Source organism: Eucalyptus grandis, chromosome 11 (genome assembly GCF_016545825.1).
Source record: "Eucalyptus grandis isolate ANBG69807.140 chromosome 11, ASM1654582v1, whole genome shotgun sequence".
NCBI lineage: Eukaryota > Viridiplantae > Streptophyta > Magnoliopsida > Myrtales > Myrtaceae > Eucalyptus > Eucalyptus grandis.
This window is the reverse complement of record NC_052622.1, coordinates 5452104-5478280: the sequence shown is the minus strand read 5'-3', so window position 1 is coordinate 5478280 and position 26177 is coordinate 5452104. Positions and strand designations below refer to the sequence as shown.

Genomic DNA, 26177 nt, shown 5'->3' with positions numbered 1-26177 from the left:
TGAACGTGCGGTAATTTTATGCAGTGAATTTATGTTCAAGTAAATTGTTTATTTAGAAAAATTAATAAAAAGATTTAGTAGGACGATTTGCCGAAAACAACATTTAAATGATAGAATTTACTTCAATGTGACACTTAATTTTTTTAAAAATAAATTATAATACTTAATGAGAATCATATAAAAGTTACGACACCCTTGCTATTCTTTATTAGAAATTGAACAAACTCAAAAATCCTTACCTTTCTTGACGTGCTCAGGATACCCCATGAAAGCTCGAATCCATAAACGATATGTTCGTGAATTTGCGCATAGGAACGAAGATCATATTCATCAACCCACGGTGGCAGCATTACCATAAACTCTATAGTGCATGCGGTTTCCATAGATGAGTAATCTGCATTGACCAAGGCATACACTCGCCTTCTCGCACCAAAGAAATTAAGTAAAGGAAGCCCATCAAGGCATGACGAAGCATTAATGTAAAATGGAAAATCCACGGCCTTCACACAATGTCGAAGACTCATTTTTGTAGCCGAAGACTCGCGTGATGCATTTGATTTAAACATATTTTTTCTTTTCTTTTTTTTTATCTTGAAGGTGTTAAAAAATCTTTTAAAATAATGAATTTGGCCTCGTCTATTCTTCTTTATTACAAACCTCAACTTTTCTAATTTTGCAATTGTATTTTTGGATGTAACTTAATTCTTGCCTTTCCATTCGTACCATACAATGTCGTGTGTTGCACGTGTTTTCTAGAGAGAAATGCTTATATAATTATTCTTAATTTATTGTGATATTATCAGCTTATTTTGGATCACAAAAAATAAATAATAAAATTATATATTATTATAAAGTCTAATCTTTCGAGATTTTGTAACTCACAATATACTATTATTCTCATAGTGACAAAAATTGTTATGTTAGCAAAGCTCTTTTCTTGAAGATTTGCAAAAATTAAATGTGATTAATTGATGATTGAATGATTTTTTATTCAACTGTAAGTGTTATTGAAGAAATGATATATATTTAATTTAGAAGAGGATGATGAAAAAGAAGGAAACTAATTTATTTTTTTTTTTATGTTAATCATGCATAACACAACAATCTATTATGGGCCATGTCTTTCGTGTGATCATTTGAAATTTCTCAACATGAAATAAGGAATACTCTTGGGGAAACACATAATGATGATAATGATGACGATGATGATGATGATGATGATGATCATAATAACAAAGAAACTACAAAGAAAAGATCATTAAAAATTTGAGAAGTTTGAATTTTAGGCATGACTTCTCACAATTGAAAGGGATAATTTGGAAATATGAAAAGAGGAGAAATGCCTCCCACTTTAAAATAGTAGTGCATTTTGTTGTGTTTGCATCGTTTTTTCTAAACTTCGATCCCATTATATATTTTATAACCCACTTTATCCAAATAACAAATATGCAAAAACTATTCCATGTTTTCATCCATTGCTAAATGTCTCCGTCTCCATTACTTCAAAAACTATTCTTGAAGTAATAACGAGAGAAGGAAAAATCTCCGACAACAGACTCAGTTGTGTGAAGGTGAGCGATTGTGGCATAGCGACCACAAAAAATGGGACGTACAAGGAAAGCAAAAGTGTGGGAATGGTCGACTGAAAAGTCAAATGCCGGTCAACGTACGGCACAAGCACAAGGGGCCAATTTGTGCACCGAGACGAATCTAAACTTCAATCGACGTCGAACCGGCCCGGCCCAATCTGACACGGCACGCTTAGAGTGAACCTGGCCTCCCAGCCCAATGGTTAGGGGTTGGTTGGGAAGAAAACAAGCAAAATGCCAAATGCATGAAGAATATTTATTGAATCTTGTGTACTGATGCGTACAGTCGACATTTGGATAATCTTCTACAGATTTTAGCACACCATCCACTTGACTTTTACTTCTGGCCGGAGACTCGCGCGATGCATTTGGCTTGAAAATAAAATTTCTTTTATTCATCTTGAAGATGTTAAAAGAAAATTTTAGTAGAATAATAATTTTCCCATGATTATTGTTTTTTAATTATGAGTCCCAACTTTTCTAATTTTGAATTCTTTTTTAGATGTAACATGATATATGCCGTTTCACTTGCCCTGGTACATTTTAGGTGTGTTGCCCATGTAAAGATTCCATATCTTCTTGAAAATGTAACAAATCAAATGCCATGCCACCCTCATCTTGCAATTTAGTTGCTAGTGAGTTTATTGGTGGTAGAGAGTTCTCCAACTCCTAGAAGGTCAAAGTCAAAGTCTTCTTGAAGCGACAGATCTTGTGGGGTTAATGGGGCGTGGTAAATTCCTTGTGCCATAGAATTTCCACGGAAAAGCCTTCATGAAACTTCCTTCTTTGCACAATGTCTTCCCCTTGGACAACACCCACATGTCACGGCACTAATAACTCTACTTGACTACTGACGAATTTGACTTCAGAAAATAAGATGACGGCAATGTTACTCCTTTAAATGAGAGTAACGGTGGGGCCTTCATGATAGATTTCGCCCCTTAAATTTAAATAAATAAATATATAAATCAGATTAATTCTTTTTCTAATTTTGAACTCTTTTTTAGATGTAACATGACATATGTTGTTCCATTCGTCTTGGTACATTTTAGGCGCGTTGCCCATGTAAAGATTCCATATCGTCTAGAAAATGTAATAAATCAAATGCCATGCCACCCTCATCTTGCAATTTAGTTGCTAGTGAGTTTATTGGTGGAGAGTTCTCCAACTCCTAGAAGGTCAAAGTCAAAGTCTTCTTGAAGTGAGAGGTCTTGTGGGGCTAATGGGGTGTGGGAAATTCCTAGTGCCATAGAATTCCCACAGAAAAGCCTTCATGAAACTTCATTCTACGCACAATGTCTTCTCCTTGGACAACACCCGCACGTCACGGCACTAACAACTATGCACTAACAACTCTACTTGACCACTGACGAATTTGACTTCAGAAAATAAGAAGATGATAGCAACGTTACTCCTTTAAATGAGAGTAACAATGGGACCTTCATGATAGCTTTCACCCTTTAAATTTAAATAAATAAATACATAAATCAGATGGAAAAAAAAAGGAAATAAAATTTAAGATACCAAGTTATAAGGTTTAGGACTAAATTTGCATTAGTTTAAAATGTTTGAATTAAATAAACACAAATGTAATAGGTTTATAACTATTTCGACATTTTTTCCTCAGTGATCCTAATCGTGAAGTTGGTGTAGTCGATGCACCGTACAAAGTATTTGCTCAAGTACAAATTCAAAATGGTGTGGTTATTTATGGGGGCCAACTCATAATTATAGTCATCCCAACCTTTCGAGTTGCCTTTCAATTGAAACGGACAGCATATGTTGACTTCGCTGCAAGAGGTGGTGCACTAATTATTCTCGATGACGACGCTAAAAGATCAATGAAGAAGAAGAAGAACAAGGAGTTGATCTTTATGCATTGGTTATGCAATCTCATGAAGCACGAATCAATCGAGTAAGTCTTGAGTGTTGTGTGTTGAGATGTAGAAGAAAGAAAGATGAGAGGAATAATTTTAGTTGCTCTGTCTCTCAAAATAATAATGGGAGAAGGAAAAATCTCCAACAACATACTAATTGTGTGGAAGTAAATGATTTGGGGTGTTGCGACCACAAAATGAGACGTATTTGACAAGCAAAAGTTTGGGAATGGTCGGCTGAAAAGTCAAAGCCGTTCGACGTACCAGACGGGCACCCAGGGGAGACTCCATACGCAGCACGAATCTGAAGTTCAATCGACTTTGCCCCAGCCCGGGCCACCCGGCACAGCCACGCAGCAAGCGCAGACCAAAACTCGGCGCAGCCCGGCTTAATGGCTAAGGATTGGGGTGAGGGGTGTAGACTAGAAGATCAGAGTTCGACTCTTGAGACAAGACCGAAAAGTTCATGTGAGTTCACTTTCTAATCATTAGAAATTTGCCCAGATTGGTTTGAAAATATTTTACTTTTTCATCATGTAGATGTTAAAAAATCTTAGTAAAATAATAATTTTTCCATGTTTATTCTATCTACAACAAAACCTCAACTTTTCAAATTTTAAAATTGTATTTTGGATGTGACATGATGTATCCCTACTCTCATGTACTAGTATAATGTCATGTACGTTGCACACTTGGAGGTCAAACCTCTTCTTGAAGACATGCATAAATCAAATGTGATATCAGTATGATTTAAGGATTCTTTGTTCATCTTTAGTGTTATTAAATAAATGATATATATATCAATAAATCTTTTCAAAATAATCCACGGTTGATTTTTTATTTTTTCCCTTTTGATCCAACAGTCCCGATTACATACAAGATTGATTCCCTAAGTTGTTGGACTACACCATAGAATTTACCATTAATTATTGAACCGATTTAATTCTAATAAAATTCAAGATTTCTCCCTGGGAATAAAATGAAACAAAATTTAACAATAGAGCTGGGAAAAGATTAATGGAGAAAATTGAACAAAATTTAACTTTTGTCGGTACATGCTAAGGGCCGCTGGTGGATCTTCTTGATGGCTAAACAGTTGTTAGATTGCAAAAACTCTTAAATGTATTCGTCCATCGCCAATTGTCTCCTTCTCCATTTGCGTATTAACAGTATCACCACACGTGGGGCTCCTCAGACGAATTTAATTAAGCTTATTGCACCTGTACTCTTTGGTAAACATACGAAATGATAAGGCTGAATGTTATCATTTAGCGAAGTTGATTGATTTCATAATGAGAAGATTGAAGTATGCGACCGATGGCAATTTCAAGTGACAAGCTGCGAGAAGGAACACGATCCAAAATAACTAACTAATCTGAAAAGAGGAAGTCAGGCGCACATTTACCACTAAATAACCTTAGCAACCTAGTAAAAAGAAATAAGAATTTTATTGATCTCTTCTATTAAGGGAGAGGTCATCTTTTGATGTCACTTAGTATTCCGTACTTTGATTTTTAACTAATTCTCGGTAAAATAAAAAGTCGATAAAATCTCCACTATTTGTGCAAAGACTTCAAAACCCAAACTCGCACCCGATATATCACGCTGAAAGTCGTCCCTAGCTTTTGAAATGGAGAAAGTCCAAATTATAATTAATAAAAAACTTTAATATGAAAATACCAAAGACGACATGGTCATAATTGAGATTTATAAGCATATTCATAAACATATACAATTTGATGATGGCCATGAAGGGAGATGCACCAAGGAACATCGTCAACGTGATCAGCTTCTATCTATCACGTGTGTCGTTGGGTCAATTTGTTTTGACACTTCTCTATACTTGTGGAACACTAATACTATATACTCAAGATAATCTTCATAAGTTATTGCGCTAGTTGATGAAGTAGACATAGTATTATTGCCTTGGTCAATCCAAGTTCCCTCCTCCCTTGTTGACATTTCTACCTTGGTGGATAGAAGAGTGGCTTGGGAGATATTTGTAGATCATGTACATCTCCTTCCAACATTTCCAAGACTTTGCGCATTGAAGAGCACTCGCTTGGAATCCACTGTATACACCATAAAGCAACTATTATCATCTTTTTTACTATTCTCCTATCCTCCTCGCTAATATATTCCACTAGAATATCCAATCCTTTACTAAGTTGGTCATGAACCCATAAAGGAAAGTAAGTGTGACTCAAACACCCCATAACATTGTCCTCATTCTTCCTTCTAGTGGCCATTTCCATCAACAATTTGCCGAAACTATAGACATCGGTTTTGTAAGAGACACCCCCAAGATTCTTGTAGACCAACTCTGGAGCCATATATCCCAAGTTTCCCTTGCAGCAATTAGAGACACGATATTGTACTCCGTGGGACACAATCTCGCGAGCCCAAAATCGAAAACTTTTGGGGTAATCCTTGTCAAGAAGAATGTTGTGAAGTTTAATATCAAAGTGTAAAATTTGCATGTCACGCCCTCGATGAAGATACTCAATCCCTCTAGCTATTCCCAAAGCAATCTTGTACAATTTCTTGCAATCAAGAGACATCCCTTGTCCTTGTGAAAAAATATGCTTATCTAAAGACCCATTGTGTGTGAAATCATAGCCAAGAGCTTGTTTTGAGCCATCGAAGCAAAAACCAATGAGTTCAACCACGTTAACATGATGATTTCTTCCAATTGTAGCCACTTCACTTATGAAGTCCTGCCCGTCCGATTCCCCCTTCTTTAGGATCTTCACTGCCACCTCACGGCCACTCCTGAGTCTTCCTTTGAACACAGAACCATACCCTCCTCGCCTAGTTTGTCCTTAAGACCACCTGTGATTTCCTTGATTTTTAGTAAGAGTATCTTATCGGCAAGAAGTTATTGTTAGATTTGCAAAAATTCTTCAACATTTTGATCCATTGCTAAGTATCTTCTTTTCCATATGTATAGGAGCAAGATTATCACCCATGGGGCTCCCAAGACGAATGTCAAAACCACGAATGGCGCTGTACATTGGGATAAATGCAAGAAAATTGTGGGTGTGTTAAATGTTTGCGTCAAGTAACTTTAAATCAATTTCACAATGAGAAGATTATAGTAATGTTACCGATGCCATGTTTTTAGGGCATTTGAATTACCCAGCTGATAAACAAGCGGTAACATGACAAATGGAGGCTGAAGGAATTTAAGGGACACTTATTTGGATCATCATAAGCAATTAGTATATCGGTTCAACCCACTAAGAATTGTTGGCAGAATTCGAATTAAATAATTAATTATCTATTAGTATAGGTACAAAATACCACAACAGCATTTACCTAACTACTTTATCTTAATGGGCATTTTCAAATCACATGGGCTCTGCAAAGATATGCAGGTGAGCGAGCTCAATTTTCACAAATTTTGAACCTATATATCTCGAAATTCTTCTTCTTCTTTTGTTTCTTAAGAAACAGAACAAACTAAAAGGCCCTTACTTTTCTTGTCTGCGCAGTGAATTTTGTACGTGTCGCTGATGTTGCACCAATTACAATTCCGTCCACAGGCAATTGGAAGCCATGAAAGCTCAAACCCATAAACCATAAGTTCATGAATCTGCACATAAGAGCGAACATTGTTGCCATCAACCCACCAAGGTATCATTGCCATATGCTCTATAGTGCATGTAGCTTCCACGTACGAGACATTCACATCCACCATGGCGTACACTCGCCTTCTCGTACTAGAGGAATCCGAAAACTTGATTTCATTGAGGCATGATGAAGAGTCAATGTAAAACTGAGAATTGACAGCCTCCATGCAGTCCACGATCGCCAGTGTCTTGGATAACGTTAGACCCTTTTTCATCATGTATTTCCCACATCTATACCGATCGGAGTAGTAGCTGGAGTCACTGCATGACAAAGAGCGGTGAGGAAGAGACGAGCAGTTGCCCTTTCGCAGCCCAACATCGGCGAGCCTAATCGTGAAGTTGATGTAGTTGATGTACTATACATAGTACTCCCTCGAGTACAAATCCAGAATGGTGCGGTTATTTCTGCAGGTCAGCTCACAGTTTTGGTCCCGCAATCCTTTTCGCCCTTCAATTGAAATGGGGGCCTTATGTTGACCTCGCCGCAAAAGGTAGTGCACTCATTTTTCTGGATGGCGATGCTAAAACAGCAATGGAGGAGGAGGAGGAGGAGCTAATCTTTGTGCATTGGTTATGCAATGGCTGAGAGCACGAATCGATCAAGCGAGTCTTCGCGTTTAGTGTTGAGATGTAGCATGAAGAACGATAGGGATGAGAGGAACACTCTTGATTGCTCTGTTTCCCGAGATGATGATAATGATAATGATGAGAGAAAGGGACAAAAAAAAAAAGAACTCCGACTTTAAAGTTGATCGTGTGGAAGTGAATGATTTGGGGTGTAGCGACTAGAAGACGAGACGTGCGAGACCCGCAAAAGCGTGGGAATGGTCGAGTGAAACATCGAAGCTGGTCGAAGAGTACAGGACAAGCGACCGAGGGAGACTTCATGCACGGCGACGAATCTAAAGTTCAATCGACCTTGTCTCCACCCAAGCCACCGGAAGCGGTCGTGTGCAGTGAGCTCGGAGCGAACTGTGGCACGGCCCGGCCCGGCCCAATGGCTAGGGGTTGGAATGAGGCGCATAGATTAAATGATTAGAATTCGACTCTCGAGACGAGCAAAAAGTTCACGGGAGTTCTTTTTTCAATTATTGGAAATTCAATCCGATTGGTTTGAAAATGTTTTGTTTTTCCATCGTATAGATGTTAAAAAATCTTAATAAAATGATAATTTTCACATGTTTATTCTATCTATAACAAACCTTAACTTTTCTAATTTTAAAATTTTATTTTTGAATGGGACACGATGTGTACCTTTTCTTATATGGCGGTATATTGTCATTAATGTTGCATGCATTGAGATCAAACCTTTTTCTCGAAGATGTGCATAAATGAAATGTGATTCAAGAATGATTTGAGAATTGTTTATTCATCTTAGTGTTATTAAATAAATTATATATATATATATATATATTCTTTTTTTTCTTATTCTTAGTGACATACCTCCATGATTGTAACATTTTTTCAGAGTTCGTAAACTTAATGGTCCTATCAACAAGTAATCATCCTTGCATGTCATAATTCCTTAATCAACCATGACCTAGGCAATGGGAAAAAAAACAATAAAGTTGGCAATCTCAAACTCTATTTGTTTTGCGGAAACTATCACGTTTATGAAAAATGTTTTCTCGGAAGCTAGTTTACAAGAAAATGACGATAACTTTTTATATTCGACCGAAACCTGAAAATGAAGTAAGAGATATATTCCACTATTTGGTATCTTATTTAATTTTCTAGAAAAAAAGTCACCAAAAATTGAATTTTGATTTTTTTAGTCAACCAAAAAAATAATTTTAATTTTTTATATATTTCTTAAATAAATAAATATATTTTTAATTCTTCTTTCTTTTTCCTTTTTTCTTTTCCTTCCTCTTCCTCTTTCCTCCTCTGCCACCGCATGCCTTGACGATGGCTAGTTGCTCGGCAATCAACCAAGACGCAAATCGGCAAGCTCGAGACTCGACCGATCTAAGCGAGCCTAAGCTCCACTAAGACGGCAAGCTCACGGCTCACTAGATCTAGGCAAGCTCAAGCTTTGTCAATCTAGGCGAGCCCAATCTCTGTCAAGGCTAGCAAGCTCGAGCCTCGCCCTTGCCAAATCTGACCTTAGGTGAGCTCAAGCTTGCTAATCTGTGGCAAGGCTCAAGCTGGCCTATGTCCAATCATCAACTGCCACCAAGATCAACGACTAGTCAAGGAACAAGGAAAAAAAAGGAATGAAAAAAATTAAAATCTCAATTTTAAAAAATAAAAATAAAAAGAAAACATAACAATAAAAGGAAAATGTATTTGGTGAAAGCAAGTGAGATGGAAAAAGTTATGACAAGTGTTTTCTATTTATGAAAAATGAAAAATATTTTCCTCATTTTTGAAAGTACTTTTTCCAATAGCAGAACGTTTTCCTAGACTAGTTAATTTTCCGTGAAACGAATATTGAAAAATTCGAAAAATGTTTTCCTAGAAATTATTTTCCGTGAAATGAAAGAAACAATTGTTAATTTCCTTAAATATTCTTAAGTTACTATCTTTTCAAAATAATTCATGGTTGAAATTTTATTTTTCCTTTTGATCCGGCTGTCCTGATTATATATAAGATCGATTCCATAAGTTGTTGGACTAGACCATACAATTGCCCATTAATTAATGAAGCTGGGAAGAGATTAATGGAGAAAATTTAACAATTTTTCACATTTGTAGACACATGCTAAACATTCACAGAAATTCCGTGAGTTCTCTCCCTTTTTGGTTTTTTTTTTTTTTCTCTCTTTGGCTGAAAATAAAAAATAAAAATTGTGGTAGTTGAGTTAGAGATGAAGGAGAGAGGTCTGGATTCGTTTTCTAGTATGTATATGCTATAAACTGACTAAACAAGAGTTTTCATCACGAGCAAATCGAAAGAGTTGCTAGCTAGCTAGCAAGGATAAAACATGGGCGATCAATTCACAGCTCATATCCTACTGGGTAAATAGCGATTGGTAAAACTTCATGGTAAATGTCGAAGTTCCCTAAATGTCTGAAGAGACCGATCCCGACCTTCTGCAATGATTCGGTGAAAGGTTGCAGTCACTCTTGATGATGGACAGGAAAACATATCGAGTAAAAATATGTCATCTACTTCATCCTTTTCCGCGGCCTAGGTGCTTCGTTCGACTACGTATTGATGGTCACGGAGGCTTAGATGGGATTCAAGGAAGAAAAAAATTTTATTCGCTGTCAAGCATATCCTCTCGAATCCTCTGTTTCATGAAGTTAAATGCATATTGAGCGTATTGAGTAACGAATCGAATATCCGACATGAAAACGTACCCTTCGAAATCCAGCGCGAATCACCTCAACCCTAGCACCAATGAAAGCTTCTTAGCTGATCTCAGCGCCTTAAACTTCCAAATGACCATGCAGAAAAGCAAGAAATGTCCGTTGCTTCCATGTTAAGAGAACAAGAGTCATTGTGATGATGCAATAGGTAGAGATATATCATCCCCGGGTAATTCGAAACCGGCAGATGTGGCTCTATTCCTTTTTTTATTGCCATATCAGAGAAAACTAATATCAATTTTACAAGCTACTTCGTTGGCCAAGTCTTGGCTGTTTCATACTTCATATTTGTTTGCATTTTGCTGAAACAGAACAAAGTTATCCCTTGAATGCGTCAAATCAGAGTATCCTTATCCACCGCAGAATGGAACAAGAGAAACTGCGATCTAATTATGTCACTTTACTTGAATCAACTCAACAATGGAATTCATTTCGGCGTACAGTTGCAACTATCACAGTGAGAGAACTGTTAAATATTTTCTTGCCGAAATAGAGAGAGAAAGGGATGAGAAAGGCTGTGGAAAATGGGTTTCCTACTCCTTAGATCACCAAGTTACAGGTTTGAGCAGAACAAATAATCACAGACTAGGATAGATAAAAGATTAGATGGGGAATGAGTTAGAGAAGTGACAAATGCTGAGCAAAACGAGTCCGTATGCAGTAAATGTGAAACAGCTTTAAGAAGAGCTTAACCCAAGATACTTCTAGATTGGTGAATCCCCAAGTAATGTGAAAAAAAATGTCCGTCGTGCATCTAAGGAGATCGCAAGACGGACTTAGATGCACGATGGACAGACTCTAGCTAGCTAATTAGGCATCTTCTGAGATGTTTCCTAAATGGACATGCACGATGTTTTGAGGAAAATACACACCCCAAAGAATCTCGACGAACAATGCTGACCTTTCTGGCATCCCGTTGATCTGGTACCGATTTTTCTAAACCAGCATTTTTGGTGTAAACGAGGTACTCTTAAACCAGAATGAAATTAATCTAGGGGAATAAATCTAAGAATTGCTTGCTCAGACAATGTCTGTTTCTGTATGTTTTGTCTGTGGCAGCAGGCTCATAAACATCAACGGAAATGCTGAGAAGGAATAGACTTCCCGGCTGTTATCTTTCCCGAAGCTCAAAGGATATGCTCCATATATTCCTTGTACAGCATAGTATTCATAAATATATAATCTTCAAGAGTCAACACATCAGTCGGTCCTCTGTGCATGTGAAAAAGAAAAATGGTGCAGACGTCTACCCAGCCGGAACAGCCCATGCAGGTAGAAGGGAAGGAAACAGAAGTACTGGAGGAAGTGAAGAAGAAGAGTGACCCGATAGGCTTGCCATTTTATAAGCTTTTGAAGTATGCAGACGCACTTGATTGGATTTTAATGGCTCTAGGGACCATAGGATCCGTCGTCCACGCGATGGCTCAACCTATTGGATATTTGTTGCTCGGCAAAGCACTCAATGCTTTCGGGAGTCATATCGACGACAAAGATGGCATGGTTCATGCTCTGAAAAAGGTAGATAACTGCACTTCGCTTGAATTCCTAGCTTACTGTCAACTGGTGGCTATATTTATTCCTAGCGCGCCTTTGAGTTCCAACTTACTAAATATGGATGATTCGTACAGTGTCATTGGAGCTTTTCATTCGTGTTTTTCTTCTTTCCTCTTTCAGGTTGTTCCATATGTGTGGTACATGGCCTTCGCAACCTTCCCTGCTGGAATCCTAGGTTGGCTTCTTTTGGTTTTCTTAGATGATGGAGATGCATATGTTTTTATTCAGTCGCAGAAGTTCAGTTTTTTATTGACATGCACACTCGTTTCGCACATAATCGCCGTTCGAAAGTCACTGTTTCCTAGGGCCCACCAGAGATTTGCTTATTTTGGCGTGTCACTCCCAAACGCAGCATCAAGTTTTATGGGATCGGAAGTATCGTATAATCATTTATCATATTGGACTATTAGCAATAAAGTTTGTAAGAAGCAATGGATTAACTACAGGAGAGAAAACTAGTAGTATAGAAAATATGCAGTAATAAAGCATTCGCGTGGCTTCCAATTTTCTGCAGAGATTGGATGCTGGATGTTTGTGAGCGAAAGACGAACAGCACGGATCAGATTAGAATTCCCAAGATCGCTCCTCAGACGGGAGATTGGAGCTTTCGATACTGAATTGTCGAGTGGAAAAGTCATTGCCGGAATAAGTACTCACATGAGCGTAATCCAGGATGCTATAGGAGAGAAGGTAGCAATCTCTCCCTCAAGTTGACTGCTCTTGAGATTTCCCCACCGAAGTTTGCCGATCATGCTAACAAAACTTTTGCTAGCAGCTGGGGCACTTCCTTTCGTGCTTCGCCACATTCTTTTCTGGAGTCTTGATTGCCTTCATTTGCAGTTGGGAAGTTTCACTGGTCACCTTGTGTGACATCCAGAATTTTCGGTATTAACTTCAATTGAATTAATTAGGTCATTCCTATGCAATTGGAGCCGGAGATTAAAATGGAATACAAAATTGAGATGCGAGATGAGCTATGGGATGAGGAGAATATTCAATTGAAGCATTGAGGCATCACTTGGATCTATTGAGGCCTTACAAGGTTAAATTGAGAAGAAATGAGTGATCAATTGGAGGAGGTACCAAGCAATTTCGTGTGCCCCCATCCCACTAAATTAAATGGACCAAAAAAAATTAAGTTTCATGGATGTGTTTTGGTTAAATTTAATAATTGTCCTGAGTGATTATACATTGGCCAAGATTTTAGTCTTGGAGATATTTTGTGAAGAAAATATCAAGCCAAGAGGCCCCCACCTCTCCCTCATCTCTATCTCCTTGCTCTCTCTCACCACCGTCCACCTCCATTCTCTCTCTCTTCCTCTCGCTTCGTGTGCGACGCCAGCATCAACGCAAGAGAAGAAGCCCAGCTCCTTCGATCAGCCTGCAACAAACGAAACCTCCACCAGCAAATTTCTTTAGTGGACTCCTCGCATCTGCCAGCCCACCGAAGATCAACGAAGCCTCTCCTCTGCCGCACGCCTGCCCCCACGCCTGCCCTCTCCACCACCGTTTGTTTCCCCCGAGTCAACCGAAGCTCCCCACGCTGACTCACTCTACCGAATTACCTTCAGCAGCCCCTCACGACTTCAACCCATGCCTCCACCGAGTTTCTCAACTGCTGCCACGTCCGAATTCCACCGAACTCGGTCAACAACAGCAGATCCTCTCCACTTTGTTGACCACCGAAGTGAAGCCGCACGAATCCGCCGAAGCAGCTCAGTCCCTGATCGTCTGCCCTTCGTCCGCCAACACCTGCTTCGCCAGTCAACCTTGCTGCCCCTCGGGTGGGTTGTTGACCCTTGCTCCGCCAGCTTGTGACAGCTGCCGCTTCTCTCTCTCCGCTCAGCTCACGCCCCACGAAGCAGAACCCCACACGTCCGAAGCTGCTTCCATCTTCAACGCCCGAAGTCCTCCTCCGAAGCCAGCTCTTTCGGTCAACAGCATCATCCATTGAAACATTTCGTTGACTCCGTTCATCCACGCATCCAACCGAAGACTACAAGCTTCTTCGTGTCTTCAAATTGCTGGTCAACATCTCCTTCCACTGAAGAAGCCGCACGTCCGAGGACTTCAACGACTTGAAGACCCTAGCGAAGACCACCCATCTTCGGTCTTCCTTCGTGCCTTCAAATCAGTTCACCGAAGGCAGCATCAACCGGTCAACTAACCGAATACCACACGACCAGCTGCCCCGAAGATTTCCAAGAAGCCAGTGGTTGATCACCCTTCGCAACTTCTCTCTCTATCTCTTGCGAATCGTCCCCAGCAGCGTCCCAGTTCGGCCACGAATCCGCACGCCCCTGCTCCACCGCTTCTTGCCGTTTGTTGACTGAAGACCTTCAACCCTCCACGCGTCCGAGTCCATCTCATGCGAAGACAAGCGTTCAGCAGCCCACACAAATTGGTCGTGGCCCAGCTTGATTCAAGCCCGTGTCTTCAGCCTAATTGTAGTCCTCATCGCAGCCCAAGTGAGCAGCAGCTTCATTGAGCCCACGCCATTTGAAGCCCAAGCAAAGTCAGGCCCTCAAGAGATCAGCCCAGTAATTTAAGGCCCAGTTCAGCAGCCCAATCTTGAAGCCCAGCAAATTTTGACCCAAGCTTCAGCCCAAGTTGTTTGAAAGGCAGGCCCAATTCAGCTTTGTTTCAAGCCCAAGTTCAGGTTCAGTCCAAGGATTCCAGCAGGCCTAAGCCCAGAAATTTCTGTAGGCTTGTGAGGCTTTTGAGCCCGGCCCGAGTGTCCGCCGACGCCGCCGAAAGTTTGGAATTCGGCCGCCGTCGCGTCGCCGTCGCGGTGTTCCGATACCCGCTTTTAACCAAGTGAGTTTTACTCACTAAAGCTTTATTAGTTTGCTAATTATGCTTAAGGTTGGTTAGATTTAATTAAGTGCAATTAGGTGGTTAGATTAGGTTAGAACAATTAGTTTAGTGACTTGAGGATGCATGTTAGGTGGTTAGACCTAGCTATTAGCAAGTAGAAATGTTTGATTATTTATTGAATGCATCTCGGGATTTTTCCGACCTGTTTCGGGCTCCAATAAGGCAATATAGGCCTAAATTGGATTTTTAATGTTTATTTATTTATTTTCGAAATTTATTTATTTAATTAATTATTTTTCCGGAAATTCAACCGGGATGGCCGGTGGACCGGAATTTCGTGCCGATTGTCGTGGTGCAGTCCGTTTATTTAATTGAGCTCTACGTTGTGTGGAATTGAATTTATTGTGCAATTTTAGGAATTGTTCTAAATTGTTTGTTATTGAATATTTGATTGATGGATGGTGAAGTATGGATATATAGCGCCAAGTACGTTGATGGGCTATATAGTAGGGAGAATGGTGAGAGCTAACGAGAACATTATTGGTTGAGACCAATCGGGTGCACGATATGATTGGACATACGTGGTTCGGTGATGGGAAGTATCACCTGGCGAAAACGGCGCCTTAAAGAACGCACGTAAATGACTTATAGACAAACGTGGTTCGGTGATTATGGGAATATCTTTGGTGAAAACGGCGCCTTAAAGAACGCACGATGTTGTCTATAGCCGATGTCACCTTGGCAAAACGACGCCTTGAAAGGACACGTGGTTCGGTGATCAAGGTTATCACTCAGTGAAAACGGGCGCCTTAAAGAACGCACGGTGTCGGTGATCGGTATGTCATTGGCGAAAACGACGCCCGAGAAACACATGTGATTTGGTGAATGAGTACACCACCGAGAAAGCGTGGTATGAGTGGGAATGACCTAGAAAGGGTCCTAGGTGACATGTAATCGACTTAGTCGATTGATCAATGCTTGATCGGATGTCGTGAATTGTTTGAATATCTGTGTTTAACCTTGAATTGCGGGTTGGAACCGAGGCTAAGGTAAGTCCTCCGACTCGTGTTGTGCTTAGGCAACCGTATGGCGTATTAGTTTATTAATCGAGTCTTAGTGGGTAGGACTCGGCGAGACGTGGTCTCATTGGTTATTGAATAACCATTTCGGGACCGAGGAAAAGCCGAGGAGGGAGAACCTGAAGGGGAGAAAGTATTTTGAAGTAGAAGATGATCCAGAGAGGGATCTTGAATATAACCGGATGTGGATTGAGATCCCATCCCTTTTGTGAACCCTGTCTTGGTATAGATAGGTGTGAGACTTTTATGTTGTAAATAGTATTGTAAATATACTTTTGTGAGTTGTGCTGTTAATGAAAGTGTGGTTGTGAATTTCAATATGAAAAATATGGCCTGCTTTCCTATCCCATTGTTTTATTGTCGGGGATTTATAATCGCTTCCGCATGTGCTTAATAAAAAGAAAGGGTCGGCGATACATAGTCCTGGGATATCGCATTCTAAAATCGACCAAGTAGAAGAATGTGCGCGCGTCCGAGGATCGGGGCGTGACACCTTGTTTGTAGTTCCCTTCATTCTACTGATTGGAGCCACCTACTCCAAGAAAATGAATGCCATCTCAGCTGCCAAAATGATTTACCTATCCGAAGCTACTGCTGTTGTGGAACAGGTGAAAAAACTTCACCTTTTTTATTTTTAAAAAATCTAAAGAAAGGGAATTATCTGGAAATTCACGGGTTAATGTTTGACAACGGACAGACCATATCTCATATGAAAACGGTCTTTGCATTTGTTGGAGAGGATCATGCAATCAAGTCATTCTCAGACTGCGCGGACAAGCAATCTGTCATTAGCAGAGGAGAGGCACTGATTAAGGGAGTTGGAACAGGAATGTTTCAAGCAGTGACCAACTCCTCGTGGGCACTAATCATATGGATCGGAGCAATTGTGGTTACTGCTGGAAGATCTAGTGGAGGGAACGCCATAGCAGCAGTCATAAGCATCCTCTTTGGAGCTATGTAAGAAAAGTTTACCTTTCTTGTAGGGTTTTTGGATGAAGATTGTTTCGTCTTACACCAACTAGAGAAGCAATCCAATGATGATCATCAAACTAGTTAATCTGCGCTTAACATATGAATTAACATCATCCTACATGGGTTCTCTAAAGTTTTGTATGAATGCATGTACGATGCTTATCACTTTGAGCCTCGTAAGAAGATATCAGATGCCTTTAAGAATTTTCGAATCATGAAGTGAAGAAGATATAACTCTGATTATGGACCGTGGCTTCTTCTGCATTCCAGCTCAATCACTTATGCTGCACCAGACGTGCAAGTATTTAACCAAGCAAAAGCAGCAGGAAATGAAGTATTCAAGGTGATCCAGAGAAAACCAAATATTAGCAATGCTTGGGGGGGGGGAATCATATTGAATCAAGGGAAACATTGACATAAGGAACATTCACTTTGCTTACCCATCCTGAGAAAATAAAATGATTCTTCAAGGTTTTACGCTGTCAATTCCAGCAGGAAAGACGGTGGCGTTAGTTGGTAGCAGCGGGTGTGGGAAAAGCACAGTCATATCCCTGGTTGCGAGATTCTAGGATCCATCAAAAGGTCTGAAACCTTTATCCTCATGCTCTTGAGCTGAAATTTGTTATCCTCTCCTTATTATTCCCATGGTTTCATGCTTCTATTGCTCATACATTATTTGCGCACAAAGGTTGCTGACAATTGGGTAATATTGCATGTTATGAGGGGTCATTCTCATAGATAACCACAACATCAAAGATCTTGATTTGAAGTGCCTATGCCAAAATATTGGAGCAGTTTCCCAGGAACCATCACTGTTTGCTGGCACTATCAAGGACAACCTTAAAGTAGGAAATATGGATGCAGATGACCAACAAATAGAGAATGCATCAATGATGGCAAATGCACATAATTTCATTTCACATCTTCCAGATAAGTACTTGACAGAGGTAAAATGCAATCTCCTAGCAACAGATAGCAACAGATGTAAACAAATGATGTCTCTCTTGAAAGTACTCAAGCTCTCATTAGGAAAAAGAAAAAGGAGGATCCTGAGTTAAATTCTGGTGCCATAATGGACTAGGTGGGGGCAAAGGGGCTTCCAGCTGTCAGGAGGACAAAACAAAGAGGTGCAATAGCCAGAGCCATTATCAAAAATCCTCCAATACTTCTGCTCGATGAGGCTACGAGTGCTCTTGATTCAGAATCAGAGAAGCTGGTTCAAGAGGCATTGGAGAAGGCCATGCGGGGAAGAACAGTGATCTTGATAGCACACAGATTGTCAACCATCATTAATGTAGATGAAATTGCTGTCGTAGAGACTGGACAGGTTAAAGAGACAGAAATGCACAGCACCCTGTTGGATAACAGCAAATTTTACAACAGCTTATTCAGCATGCAGAACATCAGTGTTGTTCGTGATGAAAGGTTGGCTGCCTCATAATAATTATTTCCTACAGTATGCATATGACAATTATTTCGATTAAAAAAGAAGAAAAAGAAAAGAGAGGTCCTCATTGGCCCATGTTTTTGATTGAATGACAGAACTGATATACCTTCACAGGATTCTGAAACTGACCAACCCCATGGCTCACCTCAAAGCAGAGTTTTAAGTGCAAAAAGGCACAGAGATAGAAGAAAGCCTCAGAGAAGACCCTGAGCAAGAGGAGCACAAGAAAAGATTAGAAGCAGTCCACTTCTTTAGAATCTGGTTTGGGTTGAGGAGGACGAAACTTGTCAAGATAGCCATTAGCTCCATTGCAGCCGGTTTCTCTGGAATCTCAAAGCCTGTTTTTGGGTTCTTCATCATAACAATAGGTGTAGCATATTACCATAAACATGCCAAGCGGGAAGTCAGATGATACTGAATTGTCAAGTGGAAAAGTCATTGCCGGTATAAGTACTCACATGAGGGTAATCCAGGATGCTATAGGAGAGAAGGTAGCAATCTCTCCCTCAAGTTGACTGCTCTTGAGATTTCTCAACCGAAATTTGCCGATCATCCTAACATAACTTTTTGCTGGCAGCTGGTTACTTCCTTTCATGCTTCACCATATTGTTTTCTGGAGTCTTGATTGCCTTCATTTGCAGTTGGGAAGTTTCACAGGTCACCTTGTTTGTAGTTCCCTTCATTCTACTGATTAGAGCCACCTACACCAAGAAAATGAATGCCATCTTAGCTGCCAAAATGATTTACCTATCCGAAGCTACTACTGTCATGGAAAAGGTAAGAAAACTTCACATTTTGTTAGTTATAAAATATCTAAGAAAAGGGGAATCATCTGGAAACTCACGAGTTAATGTTTGACAACGTACAGATCATATCTCATATAAAAACGGTCTTTGCATTTATCGGAGAGGATCGTGCAATCAAGTCATTCTCAGACTGCATGGACAAGCAGTCTGTCATTACCAGAGGAGAGGCACTGATTAAGGGAGTTGGAACAGGAATGTTTCAAGCAGTGACCAACTCCTCTTGGGCACTAATCATATGGATCGAGGCAATCGTGGTTACTGCTAGAAGATCTAGTGGAGGGAACGTCATAGCAGCAGTCATGAGCATCCTCTTTGGAGCTATGTAAGAAAAGTTTACCTTTCTTGTAAGAGTTTTTGGATGAGATTGTTTTGTCTTACAGCAACTGGATAAGCAATCCAATGACAATCATCAAGCTAGTTAATCTGCACAAGACACGGAAATAACATCGTCCTACTTGGGTTCTCTGAAGTTTTGTATGAATGCATGTATGGTGCATTTCATTTTGAGCCTCTTAAGAAGATATCAGATGCCTTTAAGAATCTTCATATAATGAAGAAGATATGACCTTAATTATGGACCGTGGCTTCTTTTGCATTCCAGCTCAATCACTTATGCTGCACCAGACATGCAAGTATTTAACCAAGCAAAAGCAGCAGGAAATGAAGTTTTCAAGGTGATCCGGAGAAAACCAAATATTAGCAACGCTTCAGGGGGGATCGTAGTGAAGGAAATCAAGGGAAACATTGACATAAGGAACATTCACTTTGCTTACCCATCCCGAGAAGATAAAGTGATTCTTCAAGGTTTTACGCTGTCAAATTCCAGCAGGAAAGACGGTGGCGTTAGTTGGTAGCAGTGGGTGTGGGAAAAGCACAATCATATCCCTGGTTGCAAGATTCTATGATCCATCCAAAGGTCTAAAACCTTTATCCTCCATGCTCTTGAGCTGAAATTTGTCATCCTCTCCTTATTATTCCCATGGTTTCATGCTTCTATTGCTCATGCATTTTTTGCGCACAAAGGTTGCTGACGATTGAATAATATTGCACAGGTTGCTGATGATTGGGTAATATTGCATGGTTTCAGGGGTCATTCTCATAGATAACCGTAACATCAAGGATCTTGATTTGAAGTGCCTCCGCCAAAATATTGGAGCACTTTCCCAAGAACCATCACTGTTTGCTGGCACTATCAAGGACAACCTGAAAGTAGGAAATTCGGATGCAGATGACCAACAAATAGAGAATGCAGCAACAATGGCAAATGCCCATAATTTCATTTCACAGCTTCCCGATAAGCACTCGACAGAGGTAATATGCAATCTCCTAGCAATGGATGTAAATAAACGATGTCTCTCCTGAAAGTTCTCAAGCTCTCATTAGACAAAAAACAAGGATCCTAAGTTAAATTTTGGCGCCATGATGATGGACTAGGTAGGGCGGAGGGGCTTCCAGCTGTCAGGAGGACAAAAACAGAGAATTGCAATAGCCAGAGCCATTCTCAAGAATCCTCCAATACTTCTGCTCGATGAGGCTACAAGTGCTCTTGATTCGGAATCCAAGAAGCTGGTTCAAGAGGAATTGGAGAAGGCCATGCAGGGAAGAACAGTGATCTTGATTGCACACAGATTGTCAACCATCGTTAATGCAGATGAAATTGCAGTTGTAGAGAATGGACAGGTTAAGGAGACAGGAACGCACAGCACCCTGTTGGATACCAGCAAATTTTACAACAGCTTATTCAACATACAGAGCATCAGTGTTGTCCGTGATGAAAGGTTGGCTGCCTCATAATAATTATTTCCTACCGTTTGTGCATGACAATTATTTTGATAAAAAAAAAAAAAAAAAAAAAAGAAACAGGTTCTCACTGGCCCATGATGTTGATTGAATGACAGAACTGATATATCTTCGCGAGATTATGAAATTGACCAACCCCACAGCTCACCTAAAAGCAGAGTTTTAAGTGAAAAAGGCGCAGAGATAGAAGAAAGCCTCACAGAAGATCCTGAGCAAGAGGAGCACAAGAAAAGATTAGAAGCAGTCCACTTCTTTAGAATTTGGTTTTGGTTGAGGAGGACAGAACTCATCAAGACAGCCATCGGCTCCATTGCAGCCAGTTTCTCTGGAATCTCAAAGCCTGTTTTTGGGTTCTTCATCATAACAATAGGTGTAGGATATTACCATAAACATGCCAAGCAGGAAGTTGGATGGTACTCGATCGCATTCTCCCTCATAGGGTTGCTATCATTAGCCTCTCACATCTTGCAGCATTACTAGTTCGGTGTGGTCAGTGAGAAGGCCATGACAAACCTTAGAAAAGCTCTCTTTTCAGGTAGCTGTCACTCCTTTTTCCTAGCAGATTCCTCTACAGTTTAATGCAGAATCTACTAGCCTTGAATATGAGATTCTGCCCAAGTTATGAATCATTTATAGAGTACAATTTGCATTGATTGTTCTAAAATCTTGCAGGTGTGCTGAGCAATGAATTCACTTGGTTTGAGAAACCCGAGAACAGCATCGGGCTGGTAACTTCGTGAATCATCAATGATACATCCATGGTAAAAGTGATCATTCTTGATCGCATGTCGGTCATTGTCCAAGGCATCACTTCTATACTGATTGCTACGGTAGTTAGCATGATTGTAAACTGGAGAATGGGTCTAGTGGCTTGGACTGTGATGCCTTGCCACGTCATTGGTGGGCTCATTCAAGCCAAGTCAGCCAAAGGATTTGCTGGCGACTCTTCTGCAGCACATGGCGAAGTCATTTCCCTATCTTCTGAGTCGGCGACAAACATAAGAACTGTAGCATCTTTTTGCTATGAAGAGCAAATCCTGAGGATGGCCAAGTTAGCGTTGGAAGTCCCAACGAAAGAGAGCAGGAGAACCAGTATCCGGTATGGAATAATCCAAGGATTTCCTATTTGCTTATGGAACATTGCACATGCAGTCGCCTTGTGGTACACCGCGGTCTTGGTCGATAGAGGCCAAGCCACATTCGAAAATGGCATAAGATCGTACCAGATTTTCTATCTCAAGGCACCTTCTATTACAGAGCTGTGAACGCTGATCCCCACCATGATATCGGCCATGAGCATACTCACTCCTGCATTCCAGACCCTCGACCGAAAATCTGAAATTGAACCAGATGTGCCAGAAAATACTCATCATGGGAGGATCGAAGGAACTGCTGAGTTCCAGATCATCAAATTCAAGTACCCATCACGACCAGAAGTTACCGTTCTGAAGAACTTCACGTTGAAAATTGAAGCTGGGACGAAGGTGGGTCTTGTCGGGCCAAGTGGTGCTGGAAAGTCCTCTATTCTGGCCCTTCTGCTGAGGTTCTACGATCCGATGGAAGGAAAGGTCGTCATTGATGGGAAGGACATAAAGGAATACAACCTGAGATGGCTGAGGACGCGAATAGGATTTGTGCAGCAAGAGCCCATCCTCATTAGCTCCTCCATTAGAGAGAATATCCGTTACGGACACTGCGGTACTTCATTGCCTCATTGGTGCTTTTCTTGTAGCATCTTCGAACCTCCTCCCACACCGGTTCAACGCGCCGCATCCATCGGACCCGCGAACACCAGCAAAGCGTCGGCCCCATCAAAACCATTCTCAAAAGCCTCTAATCACCAATCATTAACTCCCAGCGCGAAGTATACGCCTCGATGGACTCACTCCTGCCGGACGGCGCGGGGGCATTCAGCGGAGCGACGTGCACGTACGGGTTCTCGCCGCCGCCGCCGCCGCCGCCGCGGGCCTCCCCGGGGACCCAGGTGGTGGCGTGCTGGTTCGCGGGGTGATTCCGCGGCTCCACCGGCGTCCCCTCCGATTCACCTCCGCCGCCCATCGCCTTCTTCGCCCTCGTCTTCGTCTTCGATCGGGACTGCCGATTCGAGGAACTTATCGCACGAGAAAAGAGAGTGGAGATGGGAATCTAGAAAACGGCAGAGAGATCTAGATCGCGGGAGAGAACGGTAAACGAGAATTAGAATCAGAATCAGAATTAGAATGTGGCGATTTTTTTTTTTTTTTTTGGTTGCTTAATTTTTGAATTAACGGTTGAGTGCGTTTGAGCGTTTGAGTTTAGAAGCGGCCTCCCTCGCTAAAGCAAAAGAACTTCTGGAAGGAAGCAAGGAGCGAGTAGCGAGACGACTTTTTTGCATCCAAGGACGCGACCTTTCTGTTATTTCGGATTTGGTCCCCTGGACATTTTGTCATTTCGCCCTGTATCCCGAATCAAGGGACCTGTTACCGGAAAGAGTTGTTCGGATTTTCGGGTGGCCCAAAAACAGAAATATTGTATTCCGGCCAAGAAAAAAAAAAGCAGTGAAATTGTAAATGATGCAAACGCACCGTTCGATTCTTTTTCCCTCACTTCTTAATCAGAAAAATGCAAATGAAACTATATCCAATACTCACCTGAAATCCGTATGATTATTGGGCTTGGAGTCAACGAGCAGTTTTTTTTTTTGGCCGAAAGAAAGTCACCGAGCACGTTGACCGGCTAAAGAATAGTCAATCTCAATAATGGCGAAATTAAATTATAAAAAAATTTGTAAAATTTTGCATCCACTCTTGAAGTCTGATTTTGTTTGCCCTAGCCTATTTCAAGTTCATTCAATGTGATATGAAGACTGATGTATTGCTTAGAAGTGATAGCATAAAGGGTTCAGAATAGTTAACACGGTCTTGAAACATGAACATGATAATACTCATTCGCATTCAAAATGAATTTAGACTCAAATAGAATACTCAAACCATTGTAATAAAGATGACATATATCTCCCCCTCCAATAAAATTTCCTCCTCACATGCTAGTTTTGGACAACGAACCCTAAAAGGAAAATTAATAATATTTTTTTATGTGCACATTTACCACTAAGATAACTTTAGCAATCTAGTAAATATAATAAGAATTTAATTAATCTAATGTATTATTGTTATTCAAGGAGAGATCTTCTTTTGATATCTCCCGCTATCTCGCACTCCCCCGCCATTAATCGAAGTTGTTTATTATCCCTCTTCATCCATCATTTTCAACATTATTTGTAGCGACGAGTGGTATGCAATGAAGCAATACATACACAGCGATCAGCGAAGTGTTGTTAAGCCATGCATAAAGCAGGTTCTGTGCTGACTAGACTTTCAAGCAAAAACTTTGAAACCCAAACTTGCTCTTCATAGCACTATGCTGAAAGTAGTCACTAGATTTTCTATTGGATTCAAGAGTCCAAACTATAACCAATGACATCTTCAATATGATAATGCTAAAAGATGAATTGGGTGCAATTAAGATCATAAATATAGTCATAAACATCTATAATATAATGATGGCCAAGAAAGGGACATGAAGCATCATCAATACCATGTTTCAATTCGCCACATATGTGACCAGATCAAATGGTTTTGATATGTGTTTATGCTTGTGTAATACTAATACTAGTACACTCAAGATGAGAATCTTCGTAAGTTATTGCACTAGTTGATGTAGTGGATATGGTATTATTGCCTTCGTCGGTCCAAGTTCCATCATCCCTTCTTGACATTTCCGCTTCATAAAAGAGTGGCTTGGGAGATATTTGTAGATCATCTACTTCTCCTTCCAGCATATTCAAGACTTTCTGCATCGAAGGCCGATCGTTAGGATTCCATTGTATGCACCAAAGAGCAGCTATTATCATCTTCTTTATTAATTTCCTCTCGTCCTCACTAACTTCCACTGGAATTTCCAATTCTTTACTAAGTTGTTCATGAACCCATAAAGGAAGGTAAGTGTGACTCGAACACCCTGTAACCTTGTCCTCATTCTTCCTTCTAGTGGCCATTTCCATCAACAATTTTCCGAAACTATAGATATCGGCTTTGTAAGAGATGCCTCCAAGGTTCTTGAAGACGAGCTCTGGAGCCATGTATCCTAAGGTTCCTCTTGCGGCAGTCAAAGACACAGTGTTGTAATCTGTGGGATACAATCTTGCAAGCCCAAAGTCAGAAACTTTTGGGGTGAAATCTTTGTCCAAAAGAATGTTATGAGGCTTAATATCAAAGTGTAAAATTTGGATATCGCATCCTCGATGAAGATATTCAATCCCTCTAGCCACTCCAAGAGCAATCCTATACACTTCCTTGCATTCAAGAGAAATCCCTTGTCCTTGTGAGAAAATGTGCTTATCCAAAGATCCATTGTGCATGAAATCATAGACAAGAGCTTGTTTAGAGCCCTCAAAGCAATAACCAATGAGTCCAACAACATTAACATGATGAATTCTGCCAATGGTAGCTACTTCACTGATGAAGTCCTGCCCATTCGTTTTTCCCTTCTTCAGAATCTTGACCGCTACCTCACGGCCGCTTCGGAGTCTTCCTTTGAACACGACCCCATACCCTCCCTCGCCTAGTTTATCCTTAAGGCCACTCGTGATTTTCTTGATGTCCGAGTAAGAATACCTTATTGGCAAGAAATTGTTAGATTGCAAAAATTCTTCAACATTTTGATCCATTGCTAAGTGTCTTCTCCTCCATTTGCGTATTAGTAATGTCATCACACATGGGGCCCCCAAGATGAATTTCACAACCATGCATTGAAACACTGTATATTTTAACCAATTTGAGGATGTGTTAAATGTTTGCATTTAGAGATTTGAAATCTATTTCACAATGAGAAGACTATAGTAATGTTACCGATGCCGAAGAGCGGGAGCATCCAATCAAGGTAAGGTTCAAGGTAAGGGTAGCTCGATGTATCCCAATAGAGATTGAGTTTGTAATTAATGAAAGCTGAAGAACATGTAAAAGACACTTATTTAGACCATAATCAAGCCATGTGTATATCGGTGCAGTCCACTAAGATTTGTGGGCAAAATTTGAACTAAATAGATAAACAATTGAATAGATAATGTATTTATTGTTATATGAATAACCAATTTGTGCGTGTGTTGAATGTTTTTATTTAGGAACACTAACTTAATTTCACAATGAAGATTGTATTGATGTTTACCGATGGGAACGACCAAGAACTGTACAATACCCCGGAGACGGGCGAGGACATAGGCGATATCTGCAAAAGAGATAGAATATGTAA

The 26177-nt window shown here is 40.5% G+C and overlaps 1 protein-coding gene, 1 long non-coding RNA gene and 3 pseudogenes across 2 annotated transcripts; 3 read left to right on the top strand and 2 right to left on the bottom strand.

Annotated features, from left to right (window-relative positions):
- LOC120289607 overlaps positions 1–18514 on the top strand; it is a 50275-nt pseudogene extending 31761 nt beyond the window's left edge.
- LOC120289608 lies at positions 12731–17924 on the bottom strand. Its single transcript, XR_005547640.1, has 3 exons — positions 17276–17924; positions 16357–16395; positions 12731–12828 (listed from the first exon to the last, which is right to left on the bottom strand). It is a non-coding gene; the product is annotated as an uncharacterized LOC120289608 (long non-coding RNA).
- Positions 18515–18671: 157 nt separating the features above from the next.
- On the top strand, positions 18672–20207 carry LOC120286181 (annotated as a pseudogene).
- Positions 20049–23511, top strand: LOC120289606 (annotated as a pseudogene).
- Positions 23512–24449: 938 nt separating this feature from the next.
- On the bottom strand, positions 24450–26177 carry LOC104424595 (rust resistance kinase Lr10-like). Its single transcript, XM_039304724.1, has 2 exons — positions 25778–26177; positions 24450–25685 (listed from the first exon to the last, which is right to left on the bottom strand). The coding sequence occupies exons 1-2, from the start codon at positions 25797–25799 to the stop codon at positions 24517–24519; spliced, it is 1191 nt and encodes a 396-aa protein (XP_039160658.1). The 5' UTR covers positions 25800–26177; the 3' UTR covers positions 24450–24516.